The 24,761-nt window shown below is 39.8% G+C and overlaps 1 protein-coding gene across 1 annotated transcript in view; it reads right to left on the minus strand.

The window, feature by feature from the left end:
* hdac11 (histone deacetylase 11) overlaps positions 1-22,197 on the minus strand; it is a 48,975-nt gene extending 26,778 nt beyond the window's left edge. Inside the window, exons 1-6 of the mRNA XM_080462495.1 lie at positions 21,968-22,197; positions 21,513-21,568; positions 17,674-17,822; positions 13,716-13,816; positions 11,827-11,943; positions 4,708-4,750 (exon numbers count right to left, since the gene is read on the minus strand). Coding sequence (XP_080318621.1) covers positions 4,708-4,750; positions 11,827-11,943; positions 13,716-13,816; positions 17,674-17,822; positions 21,513-21,547 — 445 coding nt within the window. The 5' untranslated portion in view covers positions 21,548-21,568; positions 21,968-22,197. The remainder of the gene's footprint in view (positions 1-4,707; positions 4,751-11,826; positions 11,944-13,715; positions 13,817-17,673; positions 17,823-21,512; positions 21,569-21,967) is intronic.
* Between the last annotated feature and the right edge of the window lie 2,564 nt (positions 22,198-24,761).

Genomic DNA, 24,761 nt, shown 5'->3' on the forward strand with positions numbered 1-24,761 from the left:
CTTCAGAGGACATAGCGTTTGTGTGAGGGCCTTTTTTGGGTGAAAATATTAATTTGAAAGGCAAATTGCAGACTTCCTGTTGAATTCAGGTCAGGGGTATCAGCGCGTGATTTTTAGGCCTTGATGAGACGAACAATTGAGTTCCAGAGGAGGAGGCCTGGCCTGTCGAGCTCTGTCAAGAAAAAATACATTTGGGTACATATTTTTGTGTGGTCAGAGTATTTATGCCTGGCTTTTAATTTCACTGTCTCTGTCATTTAGGGAAAAGAAAAGGGAAGGTGGCAGAGTTGTGATCTTTCCTCTGTTTCTTCTGGAGCAGAAAGGATAGACCTGTGACAGGAAGTAATGCTGAGCCACGCCGCAGGCAACATCCTATGAATTAAGATTTAAATGACTGCACATATACGACTTCTCCATACAACTTCTTAGTTTGGTCTGTGTGGACATCACATCAACTTCATCTCAAAGCATAATGCATTGTTTTCCATCCTGCAGAGGTTGCAATAAAAAAAAAAACTGATATCATTTACGACTGAAGAACTGCACAACCAAGGTACTCTCTGCTGCAAATACTTTAGTTCTCCCTACCGTGTTTTTTTTTTATTTCATTTAATACATCGCTATTGTATTAAATTTGTTGTGTCCAAGCGACACCATGAAAACTAGCTAAAATGATGTCGTACATATGCCAAGCCTATAGGTGGCGCTGTAACGCTGCTACTAAAATACACCAAAGGCAGAGATGAGGACACGGAGCATGAAAAACCCAACATCTGGCCTTATTAAAGTGACGAGCATCAGTAGCTTCTGCAGCTCGATCAGGAGCAGGTAGTCCGCCATGTTGTTGTTGTTAAGTGATGTCACGGAGAGGGTCGCAGGGTTATCGGGTCGAGAGGCGGGGTGATGACATCATCACCTTCAGCTAATGTACACCTTGCCCATTCACACGTCAAAGCCGAGTAAACTCACTTACTAACTGAAAATTTGTTCGTTTGTAAGCATATATAAACTATCACCAAATATAACAATGAGTCTTTTCAGTACATCATTCCTTCCTTCAAGTATGTAATGAGGTTTTCTGTTTACGATACACTGCATCACATATACTGTCGAACACGTTTTCCTCCAAACTTCTACAACAGATTAGAAAAGTAGCCTCAGCCTTTCGCTTCATGTCCATTTCACTGATACCACAATGAGATATTATTAAGCCAACATCCAGCGCTGATGTCACAGAATAATGAGGAATCAACTTCCCTTTTCACATCTGACATTTGACTGTTTTATGTAGACGGGAGGAAATAATTATGCTGAAAGAGACAGAAAACAGTGACTTTATTCCACAAGCTCAACAGAGAGTGTAGCAGTGAGGGGAACAAGTCTTAAAGTTCAGTCTAATCTTTGTCCTCAAAATAAAATAAAAAAACATTGAATAATCTTTATTCATGTCTCAAGATGTGAGCACCATGCACTCTTTTATTAAAAATTATTTGTAGAACTGTGCAGTAATTCAAAAGTCCATACGGGAACTGCTGAGGCTGCTTTTTGTTCCACCTTCAAACACACACAGGTTCATTGTCTGCAATTTCACTGTGAGATTCTCAAAAAGAGGGAAGAGGGGGGCACAGAGGTGTACTATTTGCATGTCCAATACAATCTCATGGGATAATTGAAGTCTGTGTTTCACTTGAATTTACTGACATTACAGCCTGGATAGAAAGCCAAGGGTGTGCCTGTTGCAAAATCTGCTGTTGACATGTCCATGTGCAAAATGGCTGCTCAACGCAAATAAAACAACAACCAGAAAACAGATAAACAGATGTAAAAATCCCTAAAAATTACCCTTGAATTGGGAGATGAATTGTTTGGCTTGTTTGTGCAAAATATTTGAGCATTGGAATTAAGTGACAACAGGTGTTAAACTAATTCTGTGATCCATCAGATTATGTGACTTGAATAGTTTCTGCAGTATTGTGTGTACTTATAGTGTAAATGTATTTATATAGTGTGGCACATTTTCACAGCTTGCACACATAGCGCAGTGCATAGCACCTATTTACGTACTGCGCTATAAGTACTGTAGACTGTAGACCGAGCTCACTGTTAATGTATATCAGTCTTTAATCATGTTTAGCATGTAGCATCACTGTTGTGTGAGCCTGAAACCCATTAGCATGTAGCATCGCTGGTGTGTGAGCCTGAAACTCTTTAGCATATAGCATGTAGCATGTAGCATGGTTCGGAGTAAAATCCTCCTGATCCACTGAGCAGTTAAACTGAGTGACATCGGACGAACTCTGCTGATGATAAAGTTGCTGGTGTTGTACGAACTATCTTTCTCCTCCTGTTGATATTTTGGACGAATATAATTACAATCTGTCTTACTTTTGTCATTCTCATTAATATTCAAGAATCTCCAAGCTACGGACATCGCTCGTCCTCTCTTGTGTTGATAATACTGACGAATGATGACACATAATACTCTCCGGGTTGAATCAGGGAGCTTTCAGGAGTACGAGTACTAGTATCAGACCTGATACCTGATACTGGTATCGGTGTCAGTACATCCCAGGCTGCAGCCGCAAATGTGGAAGAGAGTAAAGTACTTTCTGGAACTCAAACAAAAAAGAACCAGGAAAGAATCTTTCTTCTGCTCAAACTAATGTAATTCAACAACATGTCTTCAAATACAAAAGGAGCTGCTACTACCTACAGAAAAATGTGAGCGGTTCAACCAAGCTCATCAAAAACATTCATCCTACCAGCAATCAACTCTTACATAACTGTGTGGTTTTTTTTGCTTAAAAAAGAAAAATTACATTGGTTTGATGCAAAAGTTTTCATGTCAATTTAGGGAATTCTGGCATGTTAAGTCGATAATAATTCAGAATTGTGTTTAACACGGAGGGAACTCTAAACTCTAAATTAGGGGTGCTCAATGCCGGGCCTCGAGGGCCAGTGTCCTGCATATTTTAGGTTTCTCCCAGTTGCAACACACCTGAATCCAATAAGGCCTCGTTACTTGGCTTTTTTACAAGCTAGACGATGACATCAACATCAGATCGAGGTATGCTGAAGCTGGGAGAGAGCAAAAACGCGCAGGACACCGGCCCCCGAGGCTGGGAATTGAGAACCCCTGCTCTAAACGGTCCGTATACATCAGAAGTGAGCAACCTGCGGCTTTAGAGCCACATGTGTCTCTTCAGCCCCCCCCCAGTGGCTCCCTGAAGTCCACAGAGAATTATCTGTAAATCCAGATTTTGCTTACATCTTTATTTTATTTGCATAACACACTAATTTTCAAGTCTAATCTTGGCTAAACGTGGCTAAATACAATAAAACAGGTCAGTCAGAACAGCGAAGATTGTAAAAAAATATAAAAATAGCTGAAAATGAAAAACTGTAAAAATGGAAAAAAGCAGTGGTGGCTGGCCACTAGGGGGCGCCAGATTTGCCCATTGCCAGACCTGCTCAGTGATTGGCTTAAAGTCACTTCTGGTTTGTTCTCTTGTGTTTCTATGAGAAGTTGAGATGAAAACAACAAATAGAGTCTCTGATTATTAACTCTGTCACATCTCTTCTATTTTACTGTTTGAAAGGAGAAATTTGGCTGAAAAGCTGCAGGTCCGGTTCAACTTTCTCCAGAATAGTTATTTTTAAATGAACACAAAGAGAAATGTGTTGAGAATTTATCAAATGTGTCCAGGTTTGTTAATGTTTATAAATGTTTAGATGAGCTCATATTTATTAATGAAGGAAAATCTAAGGGCTTGAAAAAAGCACAGTTTATTATGCAATTCTTTTTTTGAGGTTTCAAAGATGGATTGATATGTTCTTTGAAAATATACCTGATATGCCTTTTGTTTTCCCTAAACTCAGACTAACTGTCATTTGAAGTAAACAAGCCCCAAAACACATCCATTTTCTAAAAGGGACTAATGATGCATCTGCTTGTATTTGTTTACAAGTATGTTAATAAAAGAGTCTTAATAAATGCTCTCTATTCACTTGCTGTTTAAAAGTACAATATGTTTCATCACTAAGGCCTCTCTCAATCTAATAAGGACAAGATCGTTATAATGTGGTTTCTGAAGGCACTGTATTTAAAAGAAGTTAACATTAGCTGAAATCAAATAATAATGAAGCCCCACCTAAGAAATGTATCACCAGCCGCCACTGGGAAAAGGGAAAAAAGAATGAAGGAAAGGAAAACAAAGAAAAACAAAGAAAAAATACAAAGGATCAAAGAAAAAATAAGAAAAAGGAACAAATGGAAACTAAAACGGTTCTAACGACGAGGAAACGCACAGCAGCTTTAAGTTAAACAGCTAAAGTTGCTAAAATAGCTATGATACATGAAATAGTTAAATCCGTGACAAAAAAGAGGAAAAAAAACGCAAAAAATGTAATAAAGTATATCTAAACAAGGACACTTTATGAAAATAAACTACATTTTTGTTTGCATAGTAATTTTTTTAAGATCTTTTTTCTTCCTTCATTTCAGAGAATTGACATGTTTTGTGGCTCCAGACACAATTTATTTGGTGTAAAATTCTGAAAACAGTTCTTTTGGTCACAAAGGTTGCAGACCCCTGGTGGACATAGACAGCAGGTAAAAAAAAAACAAAAAAAACAAACAGTATTCAGAATAAAATCTAAGCATCATTTAAGTATTTGCGTGGCGATGGATTGATTGTGATCACTTACCTACGTTAATGGCCCATCCTCGGTCTATGGCTAGTTTTCCTGCCTGTGGAGGACAAGGTATTTGAATTCAGCTTTTACTATCAAACAACAAAAATACAGTAATTGTGACTCTGTGAATATTTCAGCATTTCAATCTATACTTTGTTTTTTTTACAAAAAAACGTATAAAATGCAACAACAATAATCAAGTGTGTTTGCAGTCCCCATGAATGATTCATGTTGACTGCAGAACAGAGGAAAACAGCAATCAGAACCAATCAGAAGTGCGACTCAGGGCAATACATTTAAATGTTGCATTTCTGCAAAGGGCAAAGGCTTTGATAACCTACTGCTTCAGTTGTGAGTATGACCTGCAGCCATCCCAGGCACTCTCTTTGTGATTTTACATCCAGAAAACAACAGACATTACGGATGCCGCGGCTCCGCGGGCGGTTCCGTTAAGCAGCTATGGGCTTGAAAGGAAATCTAATCACTGATTTTAATGTCGCAGCACTCTTTCATTTCCCTGTTCCTTCGGTGGTGTGACCTTTTCCCCTGGAGCCCCCTTCGTCCAGAGATCTGGAGAGCGGCGGCAGATCATTAAAGCACGGCGTCATTTCTCTCTGTCCTGAAATAAATCAACTGAACAGGGCGGAGGTGCGTGTGCCGATCAAATATCGAGACGTAATGTTTAGAAAATGTAGCTTAAGCATGAAATGACCGAACGGGTCAGAGAGTAGCTGCAGCAGAAGGAAAGCCTCCATCTGTCTTTTTTTTCTTTAAAACACAGAGCATACCAGGTATTTGTTGGTGAAATGCATAAAGCCGGACTAAAAAGCTCGGTGGTTGATTTAGTTTGAAAGCCAAGTCAAGAGAAACATCGCCTCAAAACATGTGCAGCATGTTTTCAGTTTTCATTCTTCACAAAACCAATGCTGGTTCTAATCTATTTCAGGGGAATTCAGTCCAGTTTGACAAAAATGTCATGATCCAAAGGTCCGGAAGATCAGAAAGTATTACCATTTACATTTTATAATACCCAAGATATATATACACGAACACTGTGGTTTCCTCCCACAGTCCAAAAACATACTGTCAGATTAGCTGGTGACACTAAAGTGCCTCTCGGTGTGAATGTGAGTGTGTGGTTGTCTGTCTCTGTGTGTTTGTCCTGAGATAGACTGGAGACCTGTCCAGGTGGATCCTGTCCTCATCCAGAATAAACTGGGACTGGTTCCAGTGTCCCGTGACCCTAACTAGTTTGAAACCGATTAGAAGATGGAGGGATGGATATGTATTGAAGTAGCCTCATAGTTCCATCAACATCTGCATGTAATCAACAGCTGAATGTCAAATCAAATGAATTACAAACTGCTTCTTCAGGACACACCTGCTTGGAGGTCAACCACCAGCACCAGGAGAAGCCCAGCATTTACCCTTTGAAAGTTCTGTGTGACTTCTTTTGAGAACCCCCTGATGTCTGTGATGAGAAACGAATCTGATTGAACACAGTGAGCTGCTGTCCAAAGCTGAAGCTGTCAAAACAGTTGATGAAGTTGAAAATCAGCCAAAACAACAACAAAAAGCATCTCAATTAACATAAATGTGTGTTAGGATGCTGGTGAACTGGTCATACTGGACTCTCAGACCACTGTTTCTCATTGGAGTGGGATAGTCTGTTCAAAAGCTTTATGTTTTGTCTCATAATTTCGTGCTGTCAGTGGGAAGAAAGAACAGAAACGACTCCATTCTGGATTAAATGCGTGCTTTTCACTGTCAGACTTCTTTCTATGGAGAGTGTCATCTCGTCCCGGTTTTCCCTCAACTTCCTGTTTCATCCTTTTTTTCTCTCCTTTATTCTTTTTCTCTCACTTTGTCCATTGTAAACTGTCTCCGTCTCTCAATGCTTTGCCCCTAAAATACACAGATTTGATTGGCTGTGTGGTTTCATGTGTGGCGGCTTAACTCACATGCGGTCTGTGCGCTTCCTCATCCAAAACTATTACCATAAAGACTATAATAGCTGCGCCGGTTAAAAACGAAGCGCTCCGTCAGGAACCTTCTGTTTGGGCTGGAGGTCGGTCCGGGACCCTTATCAGTGATGTTGTATTTATGCTGCCTCATTTGGTCTTCCAAGTAACAGTGCTCTTTCTCTTGCCTTTCATTTACGCAACCATTTTTGTGAAATCACAATATGTCATACTTTTTTTTATTTAAAATTCTGCCACTTTTTACTGGCATGAATACACAGTAAACAGAAGCATAATTTATTTAATCCTAAGTCTTCTGGAAACTATTGTGTTTATTGATTTTGTTTTGATTGTAGAGCTACTCTGGAGCATTACATTTAGAAGTGGACAGAAAGTGTTAAAAGAACATCAGTTCCTCTGGTGGGAGGAGCTATTAGTCTCAGCTATTAGCATTAATTCCTTGTTTGGGAGTAGAAGCAAGTGCACTTTATGAAATATATTCAATAGCACAATATCATATTCTATTCGTCACCTGTGATGTGTTCAAGGACGGGTCAAAGCGTCCGTCACCAGTGTTTTACAAAAGATCAAAGCTCAGTGTGCAGTGGTTGAGGATATAGAAAAATTGGCTGCTATCCATCCATCCATTTTCTTCCACTTATTTATTTCCGGGTCGCGAGATCACATTGCACCGATTCAGAACCTCCAGGAGCCCTCGGGAAGGTGACGTCCGGCGTGGGACATGAACCCTCTACCTTGAGATTATGAGTCTCATGCTCTACCAACTGAGCTAGCCGGGGCTAAATTGGCTGACTACATAAACATATGATCAAATGTTTGGTTTAGCCTGAAAAGCGTTGCAGTTTACATGATACATTAAGAACACTATTTAGTTGTTTTTTTTTAAGTTCATAGAAAGTTTTAGAGTGTGCAGGAAAACTCCACCGTTCAGCACTTTTCCAGCAGATTTTGCTTCGCCTTTGATTATTTCAAGAAAAGATTAATCGGCATGTTGTGACGACACACAGTTCCTATATTTTAAAGGAGTCCTCACCTGGTATTCTCACGTATCCAGTCTCCCTTAAATTGTCTTTAAATCATTTTTTTGTATTTATTCAGAAAAAAAAGACAAACATCAAGCTCATTGTGACCCTTTTTCATTCCACGTTCCCTCGCGAGAGTACATGCAAGATTTTGACTGGTTCGGATGTTAGGCACTTGTTGATTGCCTGCCAAGAACTGTGAATCACTGAGAGCATAGAATAGCGATGGCGTAGCAGTCTTTTGCTCACATTCAAAATAAAAACCAAAAACCTTGTCTCCGCCCCCCCGAGACTTAAAATGGAATACAGGGTCATTTGTAAATCACATGGTGGCGGAAAACCGCTAAATAGAATGCTGAAGAAAAGCTTCCCTTTGACAACCTATAGTGAGGCTGTAGACGTCCTGAATCGCAGCTCAGAGCAACCTGCCTTTTCCTCAGAGACGGCAACCTTAAAACAAGGCTAACTGCTAGCCACGGCTAACAGAGGTGGGTTTATGATATTAGCCTCCTGTTTTGGCGACAACCCAGGAACACAATCAAGACTTCTCGTTTTGGGGTGTCACCCCCTTGTGGATGATTTTTGCCCAGAATGAAAAATACTCAGCCACTTTCAAACTCCAGATTTTCAGTTTCAACTGAGGTCCAACACCAATGTACATGTTTTACAAGGAAACAAGGGATTTCCGGGTGATGAGTCCTATAAAAATCTTTACAAAAATATTAATATCACACAAATCATACTTATCACCAAATCTAATATCACACTACCAGTGGTTTACTTACTTTAGACAATGTGAAACCACAACTAACTGGTCACATTGAGAAAAGTCCCATATGATCCCCTGTAATGGGTGAAACTTGACCATAAAACACAGAGTTGTTGTGAGGTTTGCTCACTGTGTGCTGGTTGTACTGCTGGGAAAAAAATGAAATAAAAAATCAAGCTGTGTTTGTCTCACATGTTCATCAGTTTAATCCTGACGCGCATGGCTTCTCATGAGGAAGGTGTTATTTCACTCCACTGCTGCAGCCGCTTAAGGACCGACTGAAGGACGATCTAATACTCGACAAACTAAAAGGATATGCTGGGATTGTAGTCTCACAAACTTCAGAGCTTCACACTCTACTGGTGGACAAAACGTTGTGTTACACGCCGAGCTGCTCCTTTCACAGGCAAGTCGACGGCTTTCTGCAGCGTGAAAACCGAGGCGCTGCTCCGACGTGTGTTCCAGGAGCTCAGCGTGTGACAGAGATAGCACGTGAGTCAATATGGGCCTCTGACAGCTGAGTAATAACACGTATTAGCATGTGTGCACACACTCTACACTCCAGTCTGTCAGGAGAAAACAACGACGCTCGAACAGAGACGAGGAGACACGTTTGACTACAGCCTCCTGATTTCATCGGCCTCCGATCCCACAATGCCTCTCTCTCCACAAAACATCCTTTGTGATTATATAATCATATGTTGAAAACCAAACTGTACACTTCATGTTGCATGATACTGAACAGTGCACATTCAAGTGTGCAGAAACACTGAGAGCCCAATTATTTCCCATTCTGCCCCCCCCCCCCCCCCCCCCCCAAACACACACACACACACACACACACACACACACTCACACCCCACCCACCCTCTCTCTCTCTCACTAACAACAAAGCCGGCTGCACAAAGAAAACACATCAATCACAAGCTTTAAAAGGGAGGAAACCAGCCCTGTATTAAACGCAGAGTTCACAAAGTCACATTTAAGACTCATACGACTTTTAACACCCATTAGAAAGCAATTTAAGCTATCATCCCAGTGAAAATAGAGAAAAAATTAAATCAGTAAAAATGAGCCTCATCAAGCCAGTTAATCAAAATGTATCCTGGCTATGTACACTGAACTGATCTCGAATAGAATAGAATAGAATAGAACAGAACAGAACAGAACAGAACAGAACAGAACAGAACAGAACGGAATAGAATAGAATAGAATAGAATAGAATAGAATAGAATAGAATAGAATAGAATAGAACAGAACAGAATAGAATAGAATAGAATAGAATAGAATAGAATAGAATAGAATAGATGGGAAATGCAGGACAGTCGTCTGGTCATATAAAGACGCCTAAACTTGACGAATATCTAACTTTGGGTCAATTCATTTCAAAATTACAGTTACAGTCTCTCATAGGGAAGAAATGTTATTCAACAGTCTAAAAGTACCAGCTACTGGAAAGTGACTTGTTTGAGATAATAACTACACTTAACGACCTCCATATCTCAGAAACTAAAAAAGCACATTTCCCAAAACATAGCCCCCCAATTGTTGAGTTTCATTCATGATAAAGTATAAAACTAATCTGTTTATCAGTAACACATTGATGACGATACAAAAACTGACCCAAAACCTTGTTGATAATAATACAAGGTGTCAAACACAAATCCTGAGCATGATGACATTTGAACGTTTCGAGTAGAGCCCATACAAGTATGAAACATCATCACTAGACTCAGGCTGATAATAAATATCTCCTGTTTTATTTGAACAAGAGTTTAGTGAGAGATAAATGGACAAGTGCTCACTGAAAAACACATTCAGGCCCGTTTACACAACATTGTTAAATGAAAACAGAAAACTTTCACCTGGTTTTGTATGCCTGTTTACACGACAACGGTAATAACAGCCACTGAAATTCAACTTTTTGAAAATGGCTACCAAGATGGCAACTTATTGAAAATGCTCTGAGCCTGTCTCCGTGGAAATGGAGGAAAAGCGGATTCTGGTTATGAGCACCACGGTTGTAATAAATAGTTCCTTTGCACATGCTCAGTAGCTGGCTAATCAGAAAAATGATTCCTCCATGGTGTCATGACTCCCAGTCCATATTCTCCTGGGACTTGGTAGTTTTATTTTGACAGTCACCATAATAACAATCCAACTTGGTCGTCTGTCCACGATAATGTCTTTGTGCTTCCATTGTTATGTTTAGAGCCGATTGTTTTCTGCTGCATATGTGTGGCTTCATTACAGAAAAAAATAGCATCCGCTAGTGGTCCAACATGAAAACTACATCCTTTTCAGTGTTTCTGCCGTTGTCGTGTAAACAGATATCATTTTCAAAATGTTATTGTGGAAACACATACCTTCTCTGAAACAAAAATGCAAAAACAATGTTTTCACTAGAAACATACAGTAGTCATGTAAACAGGGTATTAGGTCCCGCTATCTTTTCTGAATCACTTCTTTGTTTCTGCTTTTGCCCACAGCTTGGACTTTTGAGCAGTTATCTTCCATTTTTTTACATTTCTTCTTTCTTTCCCAAATTCAAAGACGTGTTTTCTCTTGAAAGGTTGTGTAAATGGGGCCGAAATGGCTAAAACGAAGCACCCACTATTGGCCCAACATAAAAACAACATCCCTTTCAGTGTTTCTGACATTTACAGGAAAACAGACACCATTTTCAAAATGTCGCTGTGTAAACGTGAAACTTCTCTGGAACGAAAACACAAAAAAGAACTTGAAAAGCTGCCGTGTTACTTACTATGGTCACTTTCCCAAATGTCCAAGATGTCATTGCTTGATTTCCTTTCAGTGGTTTCTCAACAACAACCGTCTGTCTGATGTTAAATTCATTGCAAAATAAGAACTAATAAAACAAAATCATTTTCAGTGTTACTGCCGTTTCCATGTGAATGGAAGTCGTCTTCAAAACGTTGCAGCATAATCACGACACTTTTCTCAAATGAAAACGCAACATGCTTTTTTACTTGAAATGTTGTGAATTTCCCCGAGAGATTAATCAAGTATTTCTATTCTATTCTATTCTATTCTATTCTATTCTATTCTATTCTATTCTATTTGATTCCATTCGATTCAATTCAATTCGATTCTACACAGATGCTGCTCTCTGGACTTTCCTGCAGAAGAATAAGTGTCTGAAAGTCGTCTTAGTTGTGATCTCTGGTAGAGTGTAGCAGAGAGGCAGCAGGGGAAACATGTGAAATATGCACAAGCTGTCTTTGTAGAATCTGGATCAAACTCTGGTGAAGAGTTGAATGATGTGAACAGGCTGAGCTAACAGGGACACAGCTTCCTTGTGAACGATAGATAACAAAACATGAAACAAGATGCCTACCATGATGGTGCCCCCGGTCTGCGTCCGCAGCGGCCTCAACACCTTCCGCTGCACCAGGAAGTTCGGCAAAAACATGAGTGGAGGGATTTCTGTGATCGTCGCCACAACCAGAGACCACTGTGATGAAGACAGACCCTGTTAGATACAACTCACACATAACTCACATGAGGAAAACTAAACCAGCACAGAGACTTCAGTGGATGAAAAGACTGTATAAGAATGTCCAAATAAAATCGAGCACAGTTTGGATATAAATGTACAGAAATGCTGAGTAATCAGACAAACAGGAGAAAGCTGCCAGAAGACTTGAGTTTGGATTCTCACATGAAAACAAAGCAGAAGGAATCTCTCCTCAACCTGAAACACGGAATGAACCCTCACACTCTGTGTGTGGCTGAACTGCTGTTACTTGCTCTGCTTCAACAATAAGAGATATAAGCCCTGTCCACACGAGCCAAAACTATCTCTTTTTTCCCTGGTGTTCTCCCAAAGAAGTTCTGTCTACACGTCACTATGAACACGGCTCAACACAATGCCTCAGGGCATGTAGTACATATACCAGGCCTTTAGGAGTGCTGTGACTCACCAAATACACAAAAAACACAGAAGAACACACAGAGAACACAGAAATCTAAAAGTTGACTCCTGCTCATAGACATCTATAAAACTCTGAGTTCTATAGGCCTATGCTCCTCCTCCTGCTCCTCCTCCTGCTCCTCCTCCTGCTCCTCCTCCGGCTAGCATCAGTAGCTTCTACAGCTCGACTGGAGCATGTAGTCCACCATTGTTGTGGTTATTAGGAGACATCGTGAATGTGGCTGGGGGAGAGGGAGGACAATTACAGATGTCTTTGCCATCCACACCTCACAGCCGAGCCGAGGTTTTAGAATTTCCCCTCTGGGACGCCAGTTGAAAAAAAACAAAAACTTTTTCGGCCTCCTAAAATGCTGCCTTGTGTGTATGATCGGCCAAAAACAAAGTGTTTACGTGAAGCAGCGTTCTAGTCCCCTTACAGCAGAGTGAGTTTCATCATTCCTCAGATCCACCGACAGCCCCAATTCACTGCGGGGAGATCATAATCCACTCTTCATAATGAGAAATGAAAAGCAAATACCACCTAGTATACTCCCAGGACTCCAGTAGGTGAGATGAATATGCTCGACATGACTGATTTAACCTGGTATTGACGCCTTTCGCGGGATAATTAACTGCAATTCTGCGCTGTCTGTTTGCTGACACAATAGTAGAACATTAATCCGTCTCCCTGGGATCTTCTTGTCTCTTATTGGAAGAACTGAAAATGAAAAAAACGACAATACAGACTGAAAATTAGCTGTGAATGTGATTAAAGGCTAATGCTGGAAAAAGTCTAACTCTTCTAAAATGATGAAATAAAAAAATATGGTTTCTATGACTGCAACTCTAAAACAGTATGAAATGAAACGTGTTCTTTGTAATGTGACTGGTGATCACACAGGCCAGACTCAAGCCCAAAATGAGGCGGTTTTGGCTGTTGAACTGTATGTTTGGATTTCATGGTAATTTGAGTAACTACATATCAGTGAACTACAACAATACGAATGTGAACGTTTTAACTCACTGTTCTCAGTCTGTCTCCTGAAGCTCTCATCCGCGATGGTTTCTCTGCCTTCATATCTATTATTTATTAACATTTCATGTCCATTAGGTCAGTCCATATTCATTTCACATACAGACTAGACCCTTATTATTTGTGCTTCTTATTATATTTCAGTGCCCAACTATGTAATTCAATGGTTTTTTGCTCTACTCCTGCAACATGAACACTTTTTCTTAATCAAGACGTGTGGTCACAGTGCCACGTGGTGCAAATAATAGAAAAATGTCTGTGCTGAGGAAAACAAAGCTACCTTCAGTCTGTTGAGGTAGCGTTTGGTGTGAACCACCAGCAGATCCTCCTCAGTGGCTTCACGGGCCTCCACGATGTTCCCGTCAGTGATGAACTGCTCCTCTGAAACACAGTTCATCAGGTCACATCAGCGGACGAGTGCTGCAATAAGGGAGACTATGACCATGGATGGGAATTGATAAGATTTATTAATTTTTCCAATTCCAATTCCATTTTTGATTCTGCTTAATGAGTCGGTTCTTTATCGATTCTCTTTTGGAAATAAAACCTTCAGTATAAACAGCAGAGGACGTGTTAACATTGCTGCCGCTGCTGCGCTGAGATTCACTCCGGAGCAGATCGAAAACATGACATTCATTAAAAGTTAGTGTGTCATTTGGGCGCCATGTTTCCTGCTGGCTGCACTGGCGAATGACGTCGCCCCCGCGTTGCATGGCTTGCGTAAGCTATGCAACATGGTGGGGAGGTCATTCGCGCCTGTTGGAATAAGGGAATCGTTTGCAAAATTGTTATATGATTACAAGGACCTGAATCGGGTCTTGATTCCCATCCCTACCAATGAGAGGACCATTCATAAAGGACCATTTCTGGCCCAAGCTTCTGGAGGACCTAAACATAAGGTCGGGTTTACAAATAAAAGAAAAAAAGCAACTCTATAATAAGAATTCAAGTGGAAACAATCAACAAAGTTCAAACCGAATCAAAGCATGAGAAGCACAACAGTTTAACTGAGAAGTTACAAACCTGGGAAAACACTACAGAATATACACACAGAGAAATGAGGCACAGCTGACAATCAGCAGAGAATCAGGGGAGAGTGAGAGGAGTGAACATAACAGCAAACATGGAATAAAAACTAGAAACGATCAGAGCAACATGAGAAAAAAATGACATCACAAACTAACAAGGTGGGAGGTGGTACATTCAACGGTCTAAACAACACATGATGAACCAGCATTAGCAGCAGTGTCGCATTTTCAGCTTATTGTCCTCTGAGTGTTAAAGTGACTGGAGTTTTCACCCAATGTAGATTAGTCAACTTTATTTATGCATAGCCCATTTAAAAACTACCACAGTGATTTACAGTTGAAAAGAAAAACAAGACAATACGTGAGGAAATATACAAAGTGAGAAAAACAAATCCATGTATCAAGGTGCAGTACTGTGACCTCGGTGTAATAAAGGTATATATGACTCTCTCAAAGTTGTTGTGGAAGAGATAAGACTTTACCAAATGAAAGAATCCGGTTTCAACAACAGAACTGATTTGTTTGTCAAGTTTAAAAATACTGTCAAAAATCACCCCCAGATGTTTTGAGGAGGGTTGATTATACATTTCCAGAGGGCCAAGAGCACTGGCGCAGTCAACAGGTTGATGTGGATGGATAAAAACAACAATCACTATTGTTAATTCATTGAGACAAAGGAAAGGCTGCGATGAGTCTGCAGTTTTGAGTCTGATTGGTAAGTAAATCTTGACATCATCAGCAAGACAGTGTAAGGAAACATATCCAGGGGAAGCGAGTATGAAGAAAACAGTAGTGGGCCACGAATAGAAACCCTGGGGGACCCCGCAGGAGGGAGGCGCTCCACCACAGAACAGAAACAGCTCTCTGTATAATTCAATACTCAAGCGATTCTTTTAACAATGTTCATGTGCAAGTATGTCATTACACCGAACACAGTAAAACCACCTGACTGGTACAGACACACTGGAACATTTGCTCACTTTGCTATCAAAGCAGTGTCGTCTTCAATCTACTCATGATGCCAAACAAAGGAGCTTTGTGTAGCTTGGGCAGATAAGAAGTGATAGAGCTTTGATTTCTATTGGAACAATGTGCAGCTGCTGCAGCATCTTTTCCTGCTTCATCTGTGAATAATGGAACCATGAATATAATCTGCCACTGATAGAACAATCGCTTGTAACTTTAAGAATATCATGTCCACCCCCTCCTGCAGTCCATAATGGTTTGGTCCAGTTTCCTGCCTGAGGATCAGTGGAAGTGTGTCCCAGTAGAAATACCTGATCTCTATGAAGGAACTAATTTATAGGAAACAAGCATACTGTACATGCCGATTTAGGTTAATTCTCCTTTACTAAAAAATAAAACACATACTTTTCCACCATTCTTCAAATTATATCAACAAATGACTAAAATATTTATCTTTTGTAAAAATAATATATCTATAAGTACTATTTCTGGTATTTACCATTACAATTAATAGCCAATAAAAAACATTTGACCATGCTGATAAAACTGTCATAATTTAAGTCTATATCTACCAATTTAACCAGAATACAGTAAAAAAAGTGATGAGGATACCATTTATTTGTTTTGTTGTCCCCATTGGTAATAATCCTCAAAGACTACTTCAAGAAATTAAAGTGTGTTTTCCAAAATTCAATTTCTACCTTTTGTCTCGTATTTCTGTAAGAACAAACATTTGAGCTGGTATTTTTTTGTTGTAAGTTTCTTATAACCAGATAGCGAGGAACATCATTCTATAGCTTGGTGATGACAGGATGACAGGGTCAAGGTTTTAACAGTTTTTAGTCTTGGCTGAACTCGGTGGCCAACATTTCTGACTGATAAAGTCGTTTTTTGTAACTTTACAACAAATCAAATTTGTCTGAAACTTCAAAACTTGGTTCACCTTCAAAACGAAGATGACAAAGCTCATAAACCTACTACTCACATATATTTAATAAAACTGTAACTTATGTTGAATTTATTAGATTTGAGAACAAAGAATATTTCACCCTTTCACCAACTTCCACTAGTTGTTTTAGTCGTTTTCAATGTTTTAGCTGCTGTTATTGCAGTTTTTGACTTTTCAACTGTTTTTGTAATTTTAACTGTTTCCCCCTTTGTTTTAGCAACTTTTATCAGTTCACATTGTTTAACATTTTGAATGCCATTTTAGCAGTTTAAGATTTAAACACATCTAGCTGTTCCTGCATTTTTATGGATTTTCTTGTAGGAATTACATAATTTTATCCATTCATCATTAGGTTTCAGTCAGTTTAGTTCAACTTTTTTTCATCCAGTAAACCTGTGTCGTGCCTGCATACTGAATGAAACTCAATATTTACCATCTGCACTGACAAGCAGTGACAAGGGAACACATAATAACTGACAAGCTATTGACCTATCTCATTTAATTGTCACTTTAAGCTGTGAGATAAGAGTTACTTTGAAAAATTGTTCACAGAGCAGGCAAATAAATTACAATAAAAATGTTCATTCATACATGAAAGCTGCAAAACGTGCCGCATAGTAACGTAAAGTAAAGGAAACTGCACATATCCATCTTGCACCAATCAGACTGCATTTTTTGTTTTTGACCTTTAACAGCATGAATCCTAATAAATTCTTCAAAATCAAGTCATGTTATGGATGTGATTTTTTCAAACTTTGCAAACTGCTTGGTCCAGACTCAGCGTTTGACTTTGAATGTAACACGCAACTTCATTAAGATCTGTTACTTGCTTTGTATGATGCTTTGCTAAATCTGCCACATCACCCACTTTTTCTCCAATTACTGCCGGGGTGAATTTAGAAAACCCTGAGTTTCTCTCTGTCAGCAGAGGCTCTGTTCTTTTTTTGCACTCTTAACTTCTGGAAGTTTTGGGAATTCATTACGGCCGAACGCGACAGTCGGCACGCAGCAATCCGACAGCAGCTCGGTGTGAAGCTGTGCCAGCGCCTGGTTTTTTTTCTCTCCCTTGGCCTTGGAAAGCAGCTCTGGGCTCTCGTCTGCGTTACCTGTGCACCTTCCCAAGAGGATTTTAGCCTCTAATTACCTGTGCTCTCCTGCTCTGCCCCCCCCCCCCCCCCCCCCTCCAGCTCCACCCCCTCGTCCCTCCGCTCCCATGTCTTTGTTGTCTGCTGTTCTTTACCTCTTCTGATTCAGCCTGAGTGATTCAGCTCGTATGTCCGCCGCCTTCTGCTTACCTCGCAAGAAGTGGATGACTTTCCCCCATTTCCCCGCATCGAACGGATGCAGCTTCTCCATGCCCATGAAGGTGATGTTGTAGTCGGGGTGGTACACGATGGGCAGGCATGTTGGAGGGACTCGCAGGTACAAGTCAGAACTGGGAGAGCTGAAAGTCATGGAAGTCAGGTAATGATGATAATATAGTGTAAATAACAATATGATAATTAACTTTTAAAAAACAAGTCAAAATGTACTCTCGTATGTCTGTGCAAAAAAATCTGTACATTAATTAAATATCTTTATACAAACCTTGAACAAGTTGAATGTGTGCAGTTTGAATGATAAGCCATTTTCTATTGATGCTGTTTGAATTTTGTTGTAGTCTCTAAACCAGGGGTCTCAAACTCGCGGCCCGTGGGCCAAATGTGGCCCACAGGACAATATTTTGTGTCCCCCGCTTTGATGTGAAAGTATAATATTAGTGGGACCACGAGGGGAGTGGACCTCCGACATTGATGGTCGGGACTAGGCTAAGCTACGCCACCCCGGTAAGGCGATTGCTACTGGTTGCAGCAACAGCCTGAAATACATCAACCAAGTCAGATCAAGATGCTTAAGGCGCAGGAAGTTCCGTGCTTTTTTGGAGGAAACAGAATGGAACAAACTCACAACCGCTATAAATTTGAAGGGAGTAATGTGAAAGAAGAGCTCAAGGAGTTCAGCTTATCTTTTATGCCAACTGTAAGCAGCACAAACTTTTATTTTGGCACTAAAATCAAGAGGAACCTACACACACAACCCTCTTCACTCCCAGATGCCAACTTACAACTAATAAACTAAACTGGATGAATTAACTACCTACATGAACTAAGCAACAAAAACACAACACAACACAACCATTACCAACCCTACAAACCTAATATAACCTATAACCAATAATTACATCTAAAACACGACAAACAGAAATTCCCATCATGCATTGCAGCGATCAGCTCCGAGACGCTACATATTATTAAAACGGCGGATATATGCGGGAGATCTGGGTTTTTCTTTAACCATGAGTGTGAGTGGTGTGGCTTTCAATGTCATTTAGTGGTTGTGTGATTCACGATTATTTAGAGTTAAGAGAGTATTTGCTGCTCTCTGTGGCTGTGAGCATTAGCATGAAGCATCAGTCCTCCACAGTAGTGACTATCGTACGCCGCTTTGTACACACTTGTGGTTTTGTTGACTTGATTTATTAAAATGTGGCGCTCCACAGCTCCGCGGTTTTCCGACACGGCTGCCTTGAGCTGCGGCCACAATTCTACATTCTTGGCGCCACTAGTGTTGCGTAATAACATTACATCCCTGCATTGTTCTCAACCCCGCCTACATTTCACCGCACTCTCTGTCGTGGAACAGCGCAACACGGTTGGTCTGGGTGCGCTTTGCCTTACTGTACCATACCGTCCGGCCCACCGTGCTCAGGGATATAGCCGCAGCCGAGGGACCAAAGAGCCGTGGGTTGCCGACCCCTGTTCAAGACTTTCTGAGGGTCTCAACTGCTTCCTCTCTCAAGCCAAATGTGGCTCAGATATGTGAGAAGAAGCGCTGCCAAGTCTCTGGCAGCAAGAAGTAGGCAAGAGAAACCATGTTCAGAAGAAACGTTCATGATCTTCATTCAATGTTCCATTCTTGTTCAGGACACTTCATGTTCAGAAGAAATCCTTAAAAATGTTAATAATGACGTTTGAGGATTATTTGTACAACATTTTTTGTGGAATCCCTGATACGGCCCAGCCTCACCCAGGTCAATTGTGTTTGAGACCCCTGCTCTAAACAAATGACTAGTTTTGGTGCCGTATTAGGCCAATCTGCTGACAGACTAATATTGCCAAAAGTCTCCTCAGGACACCCGATTCATATTCTTTTTTTCACAAATGCGAATGCTACTTCGTAGTCAATAAGGTTACCAGCTTTGTGTTGAGTCCACTAGTCTTAAAAAGGCCCCGTCTCAACGACAACATTTCAAGTGAGAACGCCACGGCTGTTTCAGAGAAGCTTTGAGTTTAAACGGCAACAACACTGAAAAGGATGTAGTTAGCATGTCACAACAAAAGGTGGTGCTGTTGCTTGTTTTTGTACTGAAACCACACGTGTACAAAGAACAATAAGCTATAAACACTAACACAATGGAAAGTACCTGACATTCATATGGACAGATGAGGAATCGGATGCTATTAAAGTTGAATCTCAATTATGAAACTAGTTATACCAACATGGACGATAAAACTAGAATACGGACTGTAAGTCGGGACGCTCTAGAGGCCGCCATATTTGCTACTGGTGCATGGGCAAAACTGTTTACCATGGCGGTGGTGAACATGCGCAGTAACGGCGCTCCGTAGTGTTAGGCTGTCTCTACTGTGGGGAGTCTGGAGCGTGAGAGAAAAGTTCCACTTTGGAAGCCGGTATGAAAATGTGACGGTTGCAGTGGATCCGAGCACTGCTGTCACGGGGCCTAAACAGTGCAATTTCCATTATATGTGTCAGAAACTATAATCACTTTTACTATAATAAGAGGAGTTATATTTTTCCCTTCACAAGGTCATCCTGTGGGCAGGTGTCATATACTGGGAAAATATACTTAACTGTACTTAAGTCCAGGGTCAAACAACATTGCAAAATCCTTCCATATTGAGATTAATCCTGTGGAATTAGTTGTCCAAAAATCTGAGTTGATCCCAAAATAATGAGGTATTTCCACAAAACATTGCTACAAAAAAAAACTTAAAACATACATGTACCGTATGCAATTACACAATTTTGAAAACACTCTACAGTACAATATTTAGAATCCATACTGAAGAAATTGCTCAACTACCTAAACCCAAGTTTTCTGAACATTTCACTGTATTTTGCATCAGAAGGTTTTATTAAAACTGGCTTTATGTTGAGATGGTCTGTAGATACCCGGCTCGCTGTGTGCAGTATTACATGCTACATATCTCAAACTTAAACACCCAAAATACTACAAGTTTCCATGTTGGTCTTCCTGATATCCACCATCTTAGATTTCTCTGCTTGGCCACCGTATGCAGGAAGCAATCAGTTTATGTTTTGTGTGTCTGCATAAATGAAGATTACCAAACACATACAGACAGTGCAGAATCATATTAGAGTACATTTTTGTTCACAATTTTTGTTTCGGCCGCAAAATACAGTGTCTAGGAGACGACTGTAGATTCTCCTGCTACGATTCTTCTAAAGTAACTATCAACCCTGATTAAATCATGCATACTGGGGCTAATATGACTCAATTCCATGATAACTTTGTTTGATTATGTGCAAATGCATCATAAACGGGGTGACAGGGTGTTTTACTGCATTCAACATCACTGGACATTAACATACAATGGGAAACCATGTGTTGTCAACAATGACTGTCTGTGTATGATCAATGCTGTCAATCAATTAGACAGTTGTTTGAATGTCTCTTTTCTTTTCCAGATTTACTGTTGTATGATATTGTCTTGTTTTCAGGTGTAAATATTTGTATATATCATTGTTTACATTTTCATTTTTTACTTTTATTATGTACATATTTTATTTTGTATTATTTTGTATACATTTCTTTGTATTGGTTAAGTTATGTCTTTTGAATGAAAGTATGTTTCTTCCATAACATAAGTGGTGTTTGGTTCATTCAACATCAACTGGTCCTACGATTTGTCCTCATGACGTCTGAAGAGTGGACTCCTGGACTTTAGGGCGTTACAACATCACGGGTTTTACTGTCTGTGTTTTATGTTTAAAAATCTACATAATAGTAATTAATAATTCAGAAATACAAGTGTGTGTTTGTGCATCTCACCTGTTTATGCTTTCATTATCTGCTCTCTGAGACATGGCTTACAGACATAGCCGCTTCTGGGAAGAAAACAAACTGCAGTTATTAAGAAGAACGATTACACACTCTGGACTTCAATAAGTACACGCTAACATTACAAAGGTGAAGAAAATTTTAATGTATTTAAAACATTTTGAGCGTCAACGTTTATTATGTGAGAATGACGCGAGACGCGCCTCCGGCTACTGCGCATGCGCATTTACACGCTAGAAATGGAACGACGCAACAACAACACAGGGAAAGAAGCACAGCTGATGTCTGCGCGTGTCTGTGTTTGTGCGTCTTTCTTCCCCAAACACCGCTCCTGCGTCCGTGTTTCACACTGAAGATCGTAAAGAAACGAATCTAATGTCGCTGAAGCCGCTGAAGTGACGGCATGTCTGAGACTGAGTCAGCAGGAAGCAGCCGCCAGGACTCACCTGCAGGAGGAAGAGGATGAAGAAGAGGAAGAGGAAGAAGAGGAGGAGGAAGGTTGCAGGCCCGTCTGTGGGCCACGTCCCGTCCAGTACCAACCAGCTAACCGTGGCACTACAGTAGCATCTTTTGTTGACAGCGTGACTTTGATACTCCGCATTCTCTCATTCTCTCCACGGACAGTCGCTCCGTAAATGACGTACGTCAGCGGCGTACGGCGTGCGCTCTGGTGGCCGACGCTGGTTACGTTTTTAGCGTACGCAGAGATTTAAAGTGGAAGAAAATCAAATATCAAACTGACACACTGCAGAGTTTCAGCTTCATTTCACTCCTGTTTCCTTTTAAAACGTATTTAAGGTTATGTGCCAATGTCAAAATGCTTTATGCAGAATGGGAAGGAATCAAATTAAGTTGGCGGTGCAATAAACTCTGTGTGTGTGTGTGTGTGTGTGTGTGTGTGTGTGTGTGTGTGTGTGTGTGTGTGTGTGTGTGTGTGTGTGTGTGTGTGTGTGTGTGTGTGTGTGTGTGTGTGCGCGCGTGCGTGTGCGTGCGTGTGTGAGTGGTTGGATAAATGTTGCTGTTACCATTTGGAAAACATATGAGGATTTGAATACTTATTAATAATGATAATAAGACATCTATAAGACATACCCATCAGCATCTTTCAAGACACCCATGGCCATTGAACATAATGAACATGTTAAAAGAAGTAAACATATGAACAACATTCCAAAACATCCAAGTATTTTCTGTGGACCAAAACCAAACTAAACTGTTTTGGTGTAAATTCTAACAATCTAAACTGCACTTAAAATGCTTCAAAATAATTTTGAGTTAAATGATTCTGAAACTATATGTATTTTATATACTATTCGATCCCTTGATTAAGGTTATGTTTCTGATTTACTTCCTGCAGGATGTTTCTTTGTAAGAATAACATAAAATGTATGAAAGCTATCTTTGCACTTTTTTCTGAAGCAGCAGTCATACATTGAAAGTGAATTTGTAAAAACATCCATCTTTTTCAGGTATTTACAAAGCTGTGGAACTTTCTGATGTTTTAGTTGCAAGAATTTAAAGACAAAATACATCATGAAAATAAAGGCCATGCTTAAAGATATATTATAGATAGATAGATAGATAGATAGATAGATAGATAGATAGATAGATAGATAGATAGATAGATAGATAGATAGATAGATAGATAGATAGATAGATAGATAGATAAATAGATAGATAGATAGATAGATAGATAGATAGATAAAGCTATACATATATATATATATATATATATATATATATATATATATATATATATAATTTTTTTATTTATTTTTTCTGTGTTAAAGTACTTTGACTGTGTAAGAAAACAATGGCAGGTTTCGACTTTACCAGCCTTCAGTGTAGATTTACCAATTAACCTAACAGGCATCTCTTTGTGGGAGGAAGTCAGAATGCCCAGAGAAAACGCTCACCATTAATGGGACAAACATGTAGAGCCATATTTCACACCTAGTACTGGGCTTTCTTGTTGTCTGTGGTTCAATTGTGTCACTCCAAAAAATCTTCATGGTACAACCAAATGATATTATGGTTTATTACAGATGAAGATGTCCTGAGTATGTTGGCATATCATGGCGATAAACAGGAATCAATCATGCTATTCTTTTTTTTGCCTTTTGCTCATGTCAAAAATAAACAAGCGAAACATACCATAAAACAACTGATAGATGGGGAATAATATAACCTTCAACAATTCAATCAATTTGTGAAATTAGGTAAAACTTTGAAATGTATCCTGTAAGATTTTTTTCTATTTGACCTCCTAGTATTTTACACTTACTATTGTAAGCGTTACATCTGCTCTCCATCTACTTTTTGGAGTTTTGGCAGTTGGTTTTATCCTCAATAATTACTGAAAGTAGGGAAGCACCGATACTGATACCAGTGTCAGTTATCGGTCCGATATTGCACAGAGTGCTCGTACTCGTAAAAGCTCCCCAATACAAACCTGCAAGTATTACATGAAGTCATCCGTCAGCAATGTCAGCAGCTGGTATATGAGCGATATCAGCAGTTTGGAGATTTTTTAATATTAATGAGAACTTCCAAAAAATAGACAGACTGTAAATGACCCTCATAGTTGAAGCTACTGTTGCTATTTGGTTTACTAACGCCAAATGTCGGATTTCTTGAATACGAGGATTTTTTTCATGCTCTGTGTAGTCCTCACCATTTTTGATGTATTTTGTGTGGCAGCGTTACAGCACATTCTATGCCTGGCATATGTATTACATCTTTTTGGGGTATTTTTCATTGTGCCATGTTGACTGGAAACTTCTTAAGAATTGATAAGGAGAAAAAAGAGAAGTTTAGCTCATTTGGACAGGACCTCAGTCTGGTTCTGTAGAAAGTCTACACCAGTCTGGCTCTGCAGGTTTCTTCTTGTTAAGGAGTTTTTCTTTTACTCCGTCTCCTCTACTTGCTCATGTGGAATTGTTGGTTTTGCGCTGTAACAGTGCCTTTAAATGATTGTGTATCAGATGAAATAAAATTGAATTGAATTGAATTGAATTGAATTAGGCTTCATGGCATTTAATAAGTACACGTATTGGTACTCAGTATCAGCAAGTAGCTAAAGGTTAATATTGGTACTTTAAAAAGTGGTATCAGTACCTCCCTAACCCTGTGTTTTCTTCAATGTTGCATCCACCAGGGTCAGCCATTTTCTTGCAATTGGAGAGTGAAATGATCGTAGAACGAGTCAGTGCATCATCTTGTGTCACATAATTGGAACAA

Source organism: Lipophrys pholis (genome assembly GCF_963383615.2).
Source record: "Lipophrys pholis genome assembly, chromosome: 4".
NCBI lineage: Eukaryota > Metazoa > Chordata > Actinopteri > Blenniiformes > Blenniidae > Lipophrys > Lipophrys pholis.